We start from the raw sequence: 10,864 nt of genomic DNA on the forward strand, positions 1-10,864 counted from the left end.
TAGCACTAAGGGCATATGCGATAAGTTCGCATGGGAACGGTCTAACCCATTTTAGGAAGCATGTGTCCCCAGTCTATGGAGCCGCCGCGACGGTAATACAGCCATGGCGGGCTATACATTATCGCGGGGAGGAGTTCCATTGTGTCAGCTCCACGCCCGTTCGTTTGCTCCCTTACGTAGAACACTTCTCGCCTTTCTTTTCCAAAAATATCATGAGGTCATAGACCGGCCGTATGTCGAGGCTCTCTAGGTAATGCCGTGAGTTCATCAGATCGTGATAGCGAGCAACGCTTGAATACAGCTAGCACAAGTGCGATACGTATGGAATGCAAATGATATCGTAAGAGTGACAAGACGTGAGTAATATAAGTGATGTGATCAGGGGGGAAGATGTTCAAGGAGCGCTAGCCAGATGAGTGAAGTTTAGCGCATCGGACAAAATCTGCGTCTGTACCGACTTCCGCCGGCAGTCGCGCACCCTCAACCACAAATCGAAAGTTCACATTATGTATCAATAGCATTGGCATTTCCAGGCGTTCTCGTTTCTTTTTTCTCTCCCAAAGATGGATCGCCATCAGCGTGTCGTTGCGCAAGTCGCGTCAAAAGTCAAAGACTACTTTACGCGCAAAGAACCCTTCCGGATATCTCACGGCTCGACAAACAGCACGCGTCCGAATCTTAAGAAGCATGTCGTGGATATCAGCGCTCTTCGGAATGTCATACGCGTTGATACGGAAAGCAAAACAGCTCTTGTCGAGCCAAACGTACCTATGGATCGGCTTGTAGAAGCTACGCTGCCGCATGGTCTTGTGCCACCAGTCGTTATGGAGTTTCCTGGTATCACCGTTGGTGGAGGGTATGCAGGAACAGCTGGCGAGAGCAGTAGCTTTAAATTTGGGTTCTTCGATCGCACTATCAATGAGGTAGAGATGGTCATGGCCGACGGTGAGGTCGTCAAAGCTAGCGAGACGAAGAATGAGGACCTGTTCAGAGGGGCTGCCGGCGCTGTCGGTACCTTGGGGGTTACTACGCTTGTCGATCTGAAGCTCATCGAGGCCAAGAAATATGTCAAGACAACATACTATCCTACACGTAGCGTTGCTCAAGCTGTCAAGGACGTCGAAGATCATACACGTGGTGAAAAAGGCGAGAGGAACGACTATGTCGACGGCGTCTTGTTCAACAAGGAACATGGTGCGATCATCACAGGCGAGATGACCGATGATCTACCACCAAACACCAAGCCGCAGACCTTCAGTAACCCCTGGGACCCATGGTTCTATCTGCATGTTGAAGCCGCAACGCGAAACTCTACCAAGCCAGTCGTGGAGTACATCCCTCTAGCTGAGTATATGTTCCGCTACGATCGTGGTGGCTTCTGGGTCGGTCGGTCCGCTTTCAGCTACATGCGCTTTCCCTTCAACAAGTACACTCGCTGGTTCCTGGACGACTTCCTTCATACGCGCATGCTTTACCGAGCTCTTCATGCGTCCGGGATTGCGACACGCTATATCGTCCAAGACATGGCCTTACCCTACCCTAACGCCGAGAAGTTCATCGACTATACCGACAATGCGTTCGGTATCTGGCCTCTTTGGCTCTGCCCGTTGAAGCAAACCACCCAACCGACTATGCACCCTCACACCAAAGGCGCCCTGAAGTCAGACCAAATGCTCAATATTGGTCTTTGGGGTTTTGGTCCTAAAGACCCTGTCACCTACTTGCAGAAGAACCGTGCGCTCGAGAAGACGCTTGGCGAGATGGGTGGTATGAAGTGGCTGTATGCGCAGACCTACTACAGTAAAGATGACTTTTGGGCACAATTCGATCACAAATGGCACCAAGGGTTGAGGAGGAAGTACAACGCGGAGATGCTGCCTGAGGTGTATGACAAAGTGCACGTGGATATTGAAAAGTACACGAGTATGGCGAGCAAGGATATGGGGTTGAGGCTGCGAGGCATCTGGCCGTTAGGCGGATTTTGGGGTATCTGGAAGGCCATTCAAAGCAAGGACTATATGATTGCGCGTAACTCAACGTGGAGGTCGAGAGGCTGAAGACATATTTATTCCGGAAAGAAGGAAAGCGTTTGCAGTTCACAGTAGTTAGCGGACCCTGGAGAAGCGGCTTGTGCGGCCTCAAGAGTCTCCAATGCAAAACTTGCTGCCTGCTTACACCAACCGCACCTTGAACCTTCAACATCCGCTACCCAACTATACCGCCATTCGCGAGTCTTGACATGAGCGGTATAAACATCGCACCTTCGATTGTGTTTTCGGACATGTTCCGCATGGCGGTCGTCCACTTGATATTCAACATCCCAGTGCATGTTTTAGACGAGACTGCCGAAGCCGTCATGCGCGAGGTGACCGAGAACATCGACTCGAAGCCAGACAAGCTAAATCGCACGGTCGACATCGTCTATGCGAGAGCTATGGAAGACAAGAACTGGGTATTTGTCGCAGTGAGGCTCTTCAATCAGCTCTGCCTTCTCATCCCAGCAACACTTACCGATCCCAACGTACCACCCAATGGCAACGACACGACACGCTCTGGCGCGCGCCTCGTCCAGCACTACATCTACGAGCGTGTACTATCCGACTTCGAAGCCGACATGCAGAAAGCCGAATGGAGTCAACCGCGCATGTGGCTCCTGGCCGAACTAGCCGACGCAACATCATCGCCTCTTTCCATGTCGCAAAAGACAAACATTTGGATTTTGGACATGATGGCAAATGCAGAGCATCTATTCGACAACAACAACGTCGATCTCTTCATCGAATACGTGGACTTCGTTGCGCTTGGTCTGGATGAGAATCCGTCTACTGAAACGGAGCTTACACGGGTTTTGGAGAAGGTACGGGAGCGCACAGAGAAGGCGGACGAGGATCTGATGTCCAAGATCAAGGTCACAGGACTGATAGCGTTGAGGAAGAACCACTGGGTCATGTGAAAGAAAAGATCTGACACGACGCAAAGTGTGGAAGACTTGACTATCACACAAGGTTGGCGGACAGGAATAGCGTCTTGTACTAAGAAAACATCGGATAGGTTGCTTCTGCAATTTTTCTCATATGCCAATACACTGCTATCAAGTGTCACTATTGTAGCCGCACCTTCGCCGCCAATATGCCCGGCCCTGCGCCCAACGCCAAGCCTTCAGCGTTTGCTCCTGCCCATGGTGTCGTGTCTCACCACCTCGACGCGTAGAATTCTCTCTCACATGTTACCGGTCTCACGCGCGTTCAAACATTACAACAAGATGGCTGCAGCTCCATTGACACTTGAAGACGTATCTGCGTTGCTTTTAAACGACGTATACCAAGAGCAATTCGACTTCATTGAGCTTGTCCGCGATGTCGTTGCCTCCATCGATGGTCAGACCCCGTACGGCACAATACGAGCCAAGGTCGAGCTGCTTCTTGCACTTGTCGGTAGAGATCTGCTGAAGCTTAACAGACTCGTCGAAGTCGTCAACGCCGAGATTGCGAGTCGATTGAGCTGGGTCGTAGCAATAGGCATAAAGTTCTACAGGTAATATCTCAGCCATGATGCAGTAATTTCACGGCTAGTTAGACGGCACTAGTGCACTATTCATCGCAATCGATCCAAATCTGGAGCTCGAAGTCTTCAGCGATAAAAGTAGCATGGGTGCCGACATCGCCGGCAAGTACATTCTCGACGTTGCCGGCCAGTTCGCCGCCGAGTCAAAATGGGGATCTCAATCTGTCAACGTACTGGAGTTCTCGCTCTGCCTTCTCAGAGCCTTTCCGATCGGACAACGTGGATTGGCGATAGCGAAGAACCTGGGTTGCGGTTTATTGGAGAAGATGGCCACGTCTCCGTATCTGCCTTTCCACAACAACTATGACGCCTTCTCTACGTTCGCATACAAGGTTATCCCTCTGCTTGACACCGCAGATGGGAGCTCGAAATCCAGTCGCGTCACCAATATTCTACAGGCTTTGGAGTGGGAAGACTATGAAAGGACGGAGGAGGCGAAGGCCGAACTGGAGCTCATGTGTAACGAATTGGGAAGGTCTGATCTTTACCGGAAGCAAACAGAGTCTACTGCGGTCGAGCACGTGGACCCTGTTGCGGCTGAAGATACAGACTCTATTGAGTTCGATTATGTATATAACCAGGGTCGATTCAGCCTCATTCCGCTTGAGCAGCTTGAGCAGGAAATCAAAACTAGCTGGAAGCTGTTTACCACAACACCGAATTGGGAATTGCCGACTATCGAACGATTGCTCAAGAGCATCTCCGAGGCCATGAGGATTGACGCTCCAGCCTGGGTACAGACCATTACACTCGACATGATAGAGGTCATAATGCAGTCAGAGCATCTGTTCTTGCATAAGAACTTGCAGATAGTGGTCGGCTTTATCCGTCCTGTTGCACCGGCGCTTGAAGTTATGGCTGACACTAATCAATGTGATCGATTGATGGCTCTACGACATGAGCTCAGTATCCACAGATGTGTGCAGTCAGTACAGGATCGCCATGCCATCGAGGTCCTTCGCCGAGGAGACCTGGGTAGAATCGTGCGATGCCCAACAACACAGCCCGCGGGCGATAGGCTTCAGGAAGATGAGCTTCAGGCAGCTATCTCCAAGCTCGGTATCGACTAATATCTTCGCACGGGAACGTGGTTTCGGATTGCCCGGGCCGGTTTGTTCGACGTATAGAGAATTGGCAAGAAAAGGTGACAGGCGTGGTTGGCAATGGTTATCGCTGTGGACAAGAGAGAGTATATCTGGAGGGGCAGTTCTGTCGCGCTCCTGATCGGGTCTTTTGCGATGCCCAGTTCGCCATGTGTAGATGCTCTATATGCTCATGTGCTTTGAACGTCTAGAATCCGCCAATTCGTGGAATCTAATCAAGTGGTTCTCCATGTGCGCCATTTAGGAACGTGCTTTAGTGATCCAAATTCCCATTTCCCCTCACTGAGAAGTGCAAAATTCCTGCACATAATGCGCAAAACCAGACCGGGCTGTAGTCGGGTGAAAGGCGCATAATGTTCTTGATTAACGAGGAGGTTGGGTTTGGTGGGGACTAAAGGGGATCGGCAAACTTCTGGCGGATTACGTCAGATGGTCAATGCATGTCGCGCACCTTACGCGTGCCCACAATCCCATCGCGCACTGCCAGCTCTGACAACGTGAACTTTAAGCAGCCTGGAATGCAACTCATCGGAATGCACACTTCACTCATGACGACATGCGTACCCACAGACTGAGCTCACTAGTGGACGAATTGAGCGGATGAGTACGGATCCTCTGCCGAAACGAGCCGCCACGCTATGACGATGATCATCCACCCTGCTGCAATTTCGATAAACATCTCTCGACAAACCATTTCTCTAGGGAACCGTATCAGTACCACCTGCGCACATCATACCGTCCATCATCTGTATTGACCAACCCTCATCCCCGTCTTGAGCTCGGCGACAACCCCTAATCACCTCCACAACTAGCTGCAGCTGTCTCCACTATGGCGGAACGAGAAACCAAGAAAGGCGGCTTACGCGCCGTGTTTGGCATGCGATCAGGGAAACAACCAAAAGAGCCGGCTACGCGGAAGAAACTTTCCAAGAAAGGATCACGAAGCGATATGCTCGGAAAGCTTGACTCGACCACCAATGTGGCGAACCCCAACCGCCAAGACTCTGGCAGCTTCACGAACGAGAGAACCGATCTTTCAGACAACGGGTTTGGCTTACCTACCAATGGAAATATCACTGGCCTCGCGCCGCATGCGTTGCGTGACCATCCATATGCTGCTGTTAATGCTCTCATGGACACAAACAACGCCTATCTACAGCCTGGGCAACCAGCGGCCGATTACCGTCGCAACTCAGAAGGACAGCCACAGTATGCTGCACCTTTGTATCAATCGTATAGCTCGAGATCAGCATCAATCCCGCAATCTGGCAATGGGCAAGTTTTACCATACGCGCCATCGAGATCGCAGCCTTCAAAGCTGAGCAAGTCTCATCGAGCACCTTCAAAGCCTGTCAGGGCCGACGACATTCTCGACAAAGATACCGGAGAAAGAAAAGACTTGACAGACATGATGCATGCTTTTACATACATTGATGGTGTCGATACTATCGAGGAAGAACGGGATGATGTATCAATACTCTATGATCCTACGAAGCCCGACGGAACAGCGATACTCGGCAGCGCATCGCCTGAAGTATGGCTTCAAGTTGCCGACTTCCTATCACCACTCGACGTTGCCAATCTATCCTCTACATGCCGGACCATGTACGCTCGACTAGGTAGGCATCCATACAAACTACTCTTGGATCCGCTTCATCGGCCGCAAAGGCTCGACTTTCTACTCTCAATGGACCATAAGATGCCTCGCCATCTTTTCTGTTTCCCATGTGCACAGTGGCATCTGCGTATTCAGCCTGGTATGGAGACAATGAAACCTCCAAATGTCCTCAATCCACTCTTTGAGTGCCCCAACCGAACCAACGTTCACATTCCTCCACCAAGGCTCCGTATCAGCGATGGTCGCACATTACCTTTCGCATTCGCTCAATTAGCCCGACGCCATTGGGCCTACGGCGCTGATTACGGCATTCCTCATCAGTCGCTAGGCCGCCGCTGGAAAGACACATACTCAACCTGGAGCCATGACTCTACCTATCACATCACCGACAAAGGTCACCTTTTGATGCGCATCCGATCACAACAGTACGTGGAAGGTGGCATGACGGATGCAGCAAAACGTATGCTTCTGTTCAGCCGTGGAGACTACACGCCCTACTTTAGCGTCTGCGCACATTGGAAACATGGACTATTGACCTCAATACCTAAATGTGCACTATCGCATATTCCCCATTCCCACGAATCCGAAACGACCGCTCTTGACAAATTTCGCGAACGCAGCTTAGGAAAAAAGGCTGTTGGCATGGTCAATCTTTGTTCCATATGCCGACCGATGCGCCGCTGCCCCAGATGCCCAACTGAATACCTGTTCGAACTCAAACTTGTTGAGGACAAGAGCGTGAGAGGCAATGGCCCAGAGCGCTTCAAACAAGCTCTCATTGTAACGCGTTGGAGTGATCTAGGCCCGGCGCGCAGCCCTGAGGACCCTGAATGGAGTGCTATCACTGGTGATAACCAGGCATACGACAGTTTCAAGGAGATTGGACGAAGGGCTGTTAGTGGTGTGTTTGAGAGTGCGTTCACGGACACGATACCCGGGCAGCGGATTATGAGTATGAACCCCATGGACGTGAAGGCAAACGAAGAGAGTGGAGACTGGTATTAGTCGATATCCATTTAATGATTCAATGTCTATGATGACACAGAGTTGTCAGAATGATCCCTATAGCGCTCTAGCGAGCTCATGATCATACTATCATCACAATTGAGCTCCCCTACAACCATGGCCTCCTACAAGGGTATCGCATCGCGGCTCAAACATACCCTATAATCTACTCCCTGCTCAGTAACCTGCACATCACCATATGGGCTTCATACCTGCCTTCGACCCCATATATCGCACCAATGCTCCCACATCCCTGAACTCCACGCGATACACGGCTTCAACGCCACACTATGCACATGCGAAACGCCACCCTAATGCATGCGCTCAACTACTGCATTCCAGAAATCTTCGCCACATTGTTACGGTGCCCGTACCACCTTCCTACCCGTAACTTCGTAGCGCTGCAACTCCTGGAGAATCTTCGGAGAGTCGGCAAAGTCGTAGACTTCGACCTTCGGTGTGATTTTGCCTTCCAGAGCCATTTGCAACAACTCGTCCATCTGCTTGGCGCTACCGGTTGAGGATCCTCTGATGACAAGCCCTGGATTTGTTAGCACGAGTCTTGTTTCAATCGATATGTGTGCAAGAACGTACCTCTGTTAGCGATATGGATCGGGCTCATAGGAAACATGAACGTATCTGGTGGTAGCCCGACACAAACAAACACGCCACTGTTCCTCGCCAAAGCCGGAGCTTGAAGATACGCTCTTTCGCTGCCTGCAACACATATGACACCATGCGCGCCTTCTCCGTCCGTCAGATCTCGCACGGCTTGCAACACATCTTGCTTGGCGTAGTCCACGAAAGCCACGGCGCCCATCTCCTTCGTCAGCTTCTCTTTCTCGGCACCACTGTCAATCGCAATGACCTTGTATCCCTTGATAGTAGCAATCTGCACACCGATATGTCCAAGGCCTCCTCCAGCACCAATGATAGCCACAAAGTCGCCAGGATTAACTTCAGGTGTGAGCTTTGACACGGCGCCTGCAAGACTGAGACCTGCGCAAAGGAGTGGCGCTGCGATCTCACTCTTGACTCCTTCGGGGATCATAGTGACGAATTCCGCATCTGCAACCACATACTGCTGTAGTGTCCCCCAGACACTTCTTCCAGTATTCTTCTGCTTGGCGCAATGGTTCTCCTTGCCTTGTTTGCAGCTACTACACTCCTTGCACGCGTTCCACAACCACTTTATGCCTACTCTCTTTCCCAGCAAGCCTTCTGACACTCCCTGCCCTAGCGATACCACGGTACCCACGCCCTCATGACCGGGTACTTCGGTGTATTTCCCAGGCGAAACGAGGTTGTGGCAGTCGCTGTGGCATATGCCGCTGTACTCAAGCTTTACGAGGAGTTCCCCGGCCGAAGGGGTTTGGACTTGGACGTCATTTCGAATTTGGAGGACGCAATCCGGACCGGGGTCTTGGATCCAGCCTGCAGTTTGCGTTTTGGGGATTGACTCGCTCATTTCGTCGCGTTCAGGGGAAGGTGGGGGTTTGGTGGGGTGCTGCGTCGGGGATCGACGCTGTTCTTTCGGGGAGGGAGGACGGTTGTAGTACGTAGACGATGACTCGATCGTTCACGATTCGAGCAGCTCAATGCGCGCAAAATGAGGACACAGAATTAAACAGAACAAAAATTGCCGATAAGCAATGACACCGGCGGCAATAGTATTACAAGTGGTGACGATACCCCGCGGCAGCCCCACCATCGGCCTTCTCCGACACTACCAATCGGAGCGCGTCGACCTCCGCATTTTGGACACGGCTGCCTCATTCGGCTTAACATCACTCGTGCCACCTTTCTATCTTCTTCTATTACTTGAGGACAGATATCTAACACATCAAGGTTTGAAATGATGTCGATGGGAGAGGCCATGAAGGGCCTCTGGTATTGATCAGAGATAGCAAGGTTGGTGGCATCGCTTCTATCAGAAGTTGACATTATTGCATCCATCATTATATCGCTGTTGTGCGACGTCATCCACTACCATCTGATTAGACAGAGATCCGTCTATACTGATCGTTGTCAAGTCTGCTTGTCCCCGGGCTCTATCGCTTTGCTTCCGTCTCCAAGTTTCATCTCACCAAACATTTTGTCGACTGTCGGTCCTCCGCTTCTTCCTGTCATTTCATCATGATCAATTGGTCTTCTGATCTTCGGTACGCCCATGCTTCTCATAGTCCCTTCATCTTCATCGATCTTGATAGCAGCCCACTGACAGGACAAATTGTCCTTCCATCCTTTCGGATCTCCCCATCTCGAGCTAATAGTGCCATTCTTGCTCTCCCTCTCCCATCTTTTTGTCAACATGTCGGATAGATCATTAGATCCAGGCTCGAAAACCTGTAGTCGGCCTATCTTATACCAACCGAGGAATTTGAAAGAGCGCGTAGCAGGTCCGATAGACTGAGAGAATATGGCGATAGGTTGGTGCGCAACAGGCACTCCCTCGTTGGGTTGGATTAGTAACGGCTTAGTAGAGACAAGCTTCTGTGGTTGCTCTGATGGACTCTGGCCATGACCTTCGTTTGTAGCTTCGCTGTTCGTTGGTGACATGGCCTCTCCGCTTTTATTCAGATCGTTTAGTTGTTTCTTAACCACTGCGCCGGTAGTAACCGGTTCAATCTCGTGAGGTAAGATGATCGCCGGCAGAAGATCCAAACTGCTCCTTGCGAAGATGAACCCGTCCTCAATCCACCTTGTATTCGCACATGCGAACAACAGCACCCACGACAACCCGGTCGGATTTTCCGCGGATGCATTCAGAGTTGCGCCATGTATATCTTGGCATTTAGAGTCACTTCCACTGAAGTAGTTATAGATCTCCCGGATCGTGTACGAGTCCCCGTCGGATCGTTCTTGCGTTTCCCGGCTTGTTGCTCGCGGATTCCAGCCGCGGTGTACTGAGGGTCGTGCGACTATTTTTGATACCAAGTCTGGTATTGTGGCGGTTGCTGGCTTTTTGCGAAGTTGTGGCCGTATGTAGACGCCCCCCATCTTGTCGTTGCCGTTCGCGGTTTGGAGCGGCGTCGAAAGGCTGTGCGACGAATGGGTTGCTACGCGTCATATCATGGCTCCACTTCACGAGCCCACGTGGGCACGCGCCTTCTCCTGTACTGCTTCTCTTCTACGAAGAGACCCCTTCGGATTGCCGAATACATGGAGTCAACTAATAGTGGAAGTCGTCGCCATGTGGGTGCCTGTGTGGCTTCACCGCACCTTGTCGTCGACGGTAATAAAATGCTGATAGTCTTTGTTCGTCACGCTACGTTATCACCACTGAGATATACCCATTATCAGATGCGGTAGTTGTCCGGATACATTACAGATACGAGTATCTTATTCTCTTGGATCATCGTCTACTCAAGTGCAGTTTTATCTTCCCTATTCTTGTTTACTGCTTAAGAAGGTCATGTACACGATTGCAGGGTGAATGTGAATCTGAAATCTATGTCAGGGTGACTGCGGATATCATCATCTGGTAGATAGTAAACTTCGAGCAGCTTTGAACTTCGCATCTCATCCTCTCTCCACCACCGCCATACCGGAACCTCTTTGCGATTGGACAGCG

General features: G+C 51.0%; 6 protein-coding genes across 6 annotated transcripts; 4 read left to right on the forward strand and 2 right to left on the reverse strand.

Annotated features, from left to right (window-relative positions):
* Positions 1 to 463: 463 nt before the first annotated feature.
* BKA58DRAFT_374266 (24-dehydrocholesterol reductase precursor) lies at positions 464 to 2,290 on the forward strand. The gene has a single exon (XM_046169310.1). The coding sequence runs from the start codon at positions 564 to 566 to the stop codon at positions 2,055 to 2,057; it is 1,494 nt and encodes a 497-aa protein (XP_046031881.1). The 5' UTR covers positions 464 to 563; the 3' UTR covers positions 2,058 to 2,290.
* Positions 2,279 to 3,080, forward strand: BKA58DRAFT_374267 (uncharacterized protein; the record flags this gene model as incomplete). Its single annotated transcript, XM_046169311.1, has 1 exon — positions 2,279 to 3,080. The coding sequence occupies one exon, from the start codon at positions 2,282 to 2,284 to the stop codon at positions 2,951 to 2,953; it is 672 nt and encodes a 223-aa protein (XP_046031882.1). The 3' UTR covers positions 2,954 to 3,080.
* Positions 3,081 to 3,225: 145 nt separating this feature from the next.
* BKA58DRAFT_464892 (uncharacterized protein) lies at positions 3,226 to 5,029 on the forward strand. The gene is made up of 2 exons (XM_046174940.1): positions 3,226 to 3,534; positions 3,587 to 5,029. The coding sequence occupies exons 1-2, from the start codon at positions 3,263 to 3,265 to the stop codon at positions 4,632 to 4,634; spliced, it is 1,320 nt and encodes a 439-aa protein (XP_046031883.1). The 5' UTR covers positions 3,226 to 3,262; the 3' UTR covers positions 4,635 to 5,029.
* A 340-nt stretch (positions 5,030 to 5,369) lies between these two features.
* Positions 5,370 to 7,446, forward strand: BKA58DRAFT_28462 (uncharacterized protein). Its single transcript, XM_046166840.1, has one exon. It carries the CDS (start codon positions 5,497 to 5,499, stop codon positions 7,288 to 7,290), a length of 1,794 nt encoding a protein of 597 aa, XP_046031884.1. The 5' UTR covers positions 5,370 to 5,496; the 3' UTR covers positions 7,291 to 7,446.
* Positions 7,447 to 7,649: 203 nt separating this feature from the next.
* Positions 7,650 to 8,758, reverse strand: BKA58DRAFT_303189 (chaperonin 10-like protein; the record flags this gene model as incomplete). The annotated part of the gene is made up of 2 exons (XM_046166959.1): positions 7,650 to 7,831; positions 7,885 to 8,758. The coding sequence occupies 2 exons, from the start codon at positions 8,756 to 8,758 to the stop codon at positions 7,650 to 7,652; spliced, it is 1,056 nt and encodes a 351-aa protein (XP_046031885.1).
* Positions 8,759 to 9,118: 360 nt separating this feature from the next.
* On the reverse strand, positions 9,119 to 10,061 carry BKA58DRAFT_374271 (uncharacterized protein). The gene has a single exon (XM_046169312.1). The coding sequence runs from the start codon at positions 9,847 to 9,849 to the stop codon at positions 9,319 to 9,321; it is 531 nt and encodes a 176-aa protein (XP_046031886.1). The 5' UTR covers positions 9,850 to 10,061; the 3' UTR covers positions 9,119 to 9,318.
* Between the last annotated feature and the right edge of the window lie 803 nt (positions 10,062 to 10,864).

This window comes from Alternaria rosae (genome assembly GCF_020736505.1).
Source record: "Alternaria rosae strain MPI-PUGE-AT-0040 chromosome Unknown BKA58scaffold_1, whole genome shotgun sequence".
In the NCBI taxonomy this organism is placed as follows: domain Eukaryota; kingdom Fungi; phylum Ascomycota; class Dothideomycetes; order Pleosporales; family Pleosporaceae; genus Alternaria; species Alternaria rosae.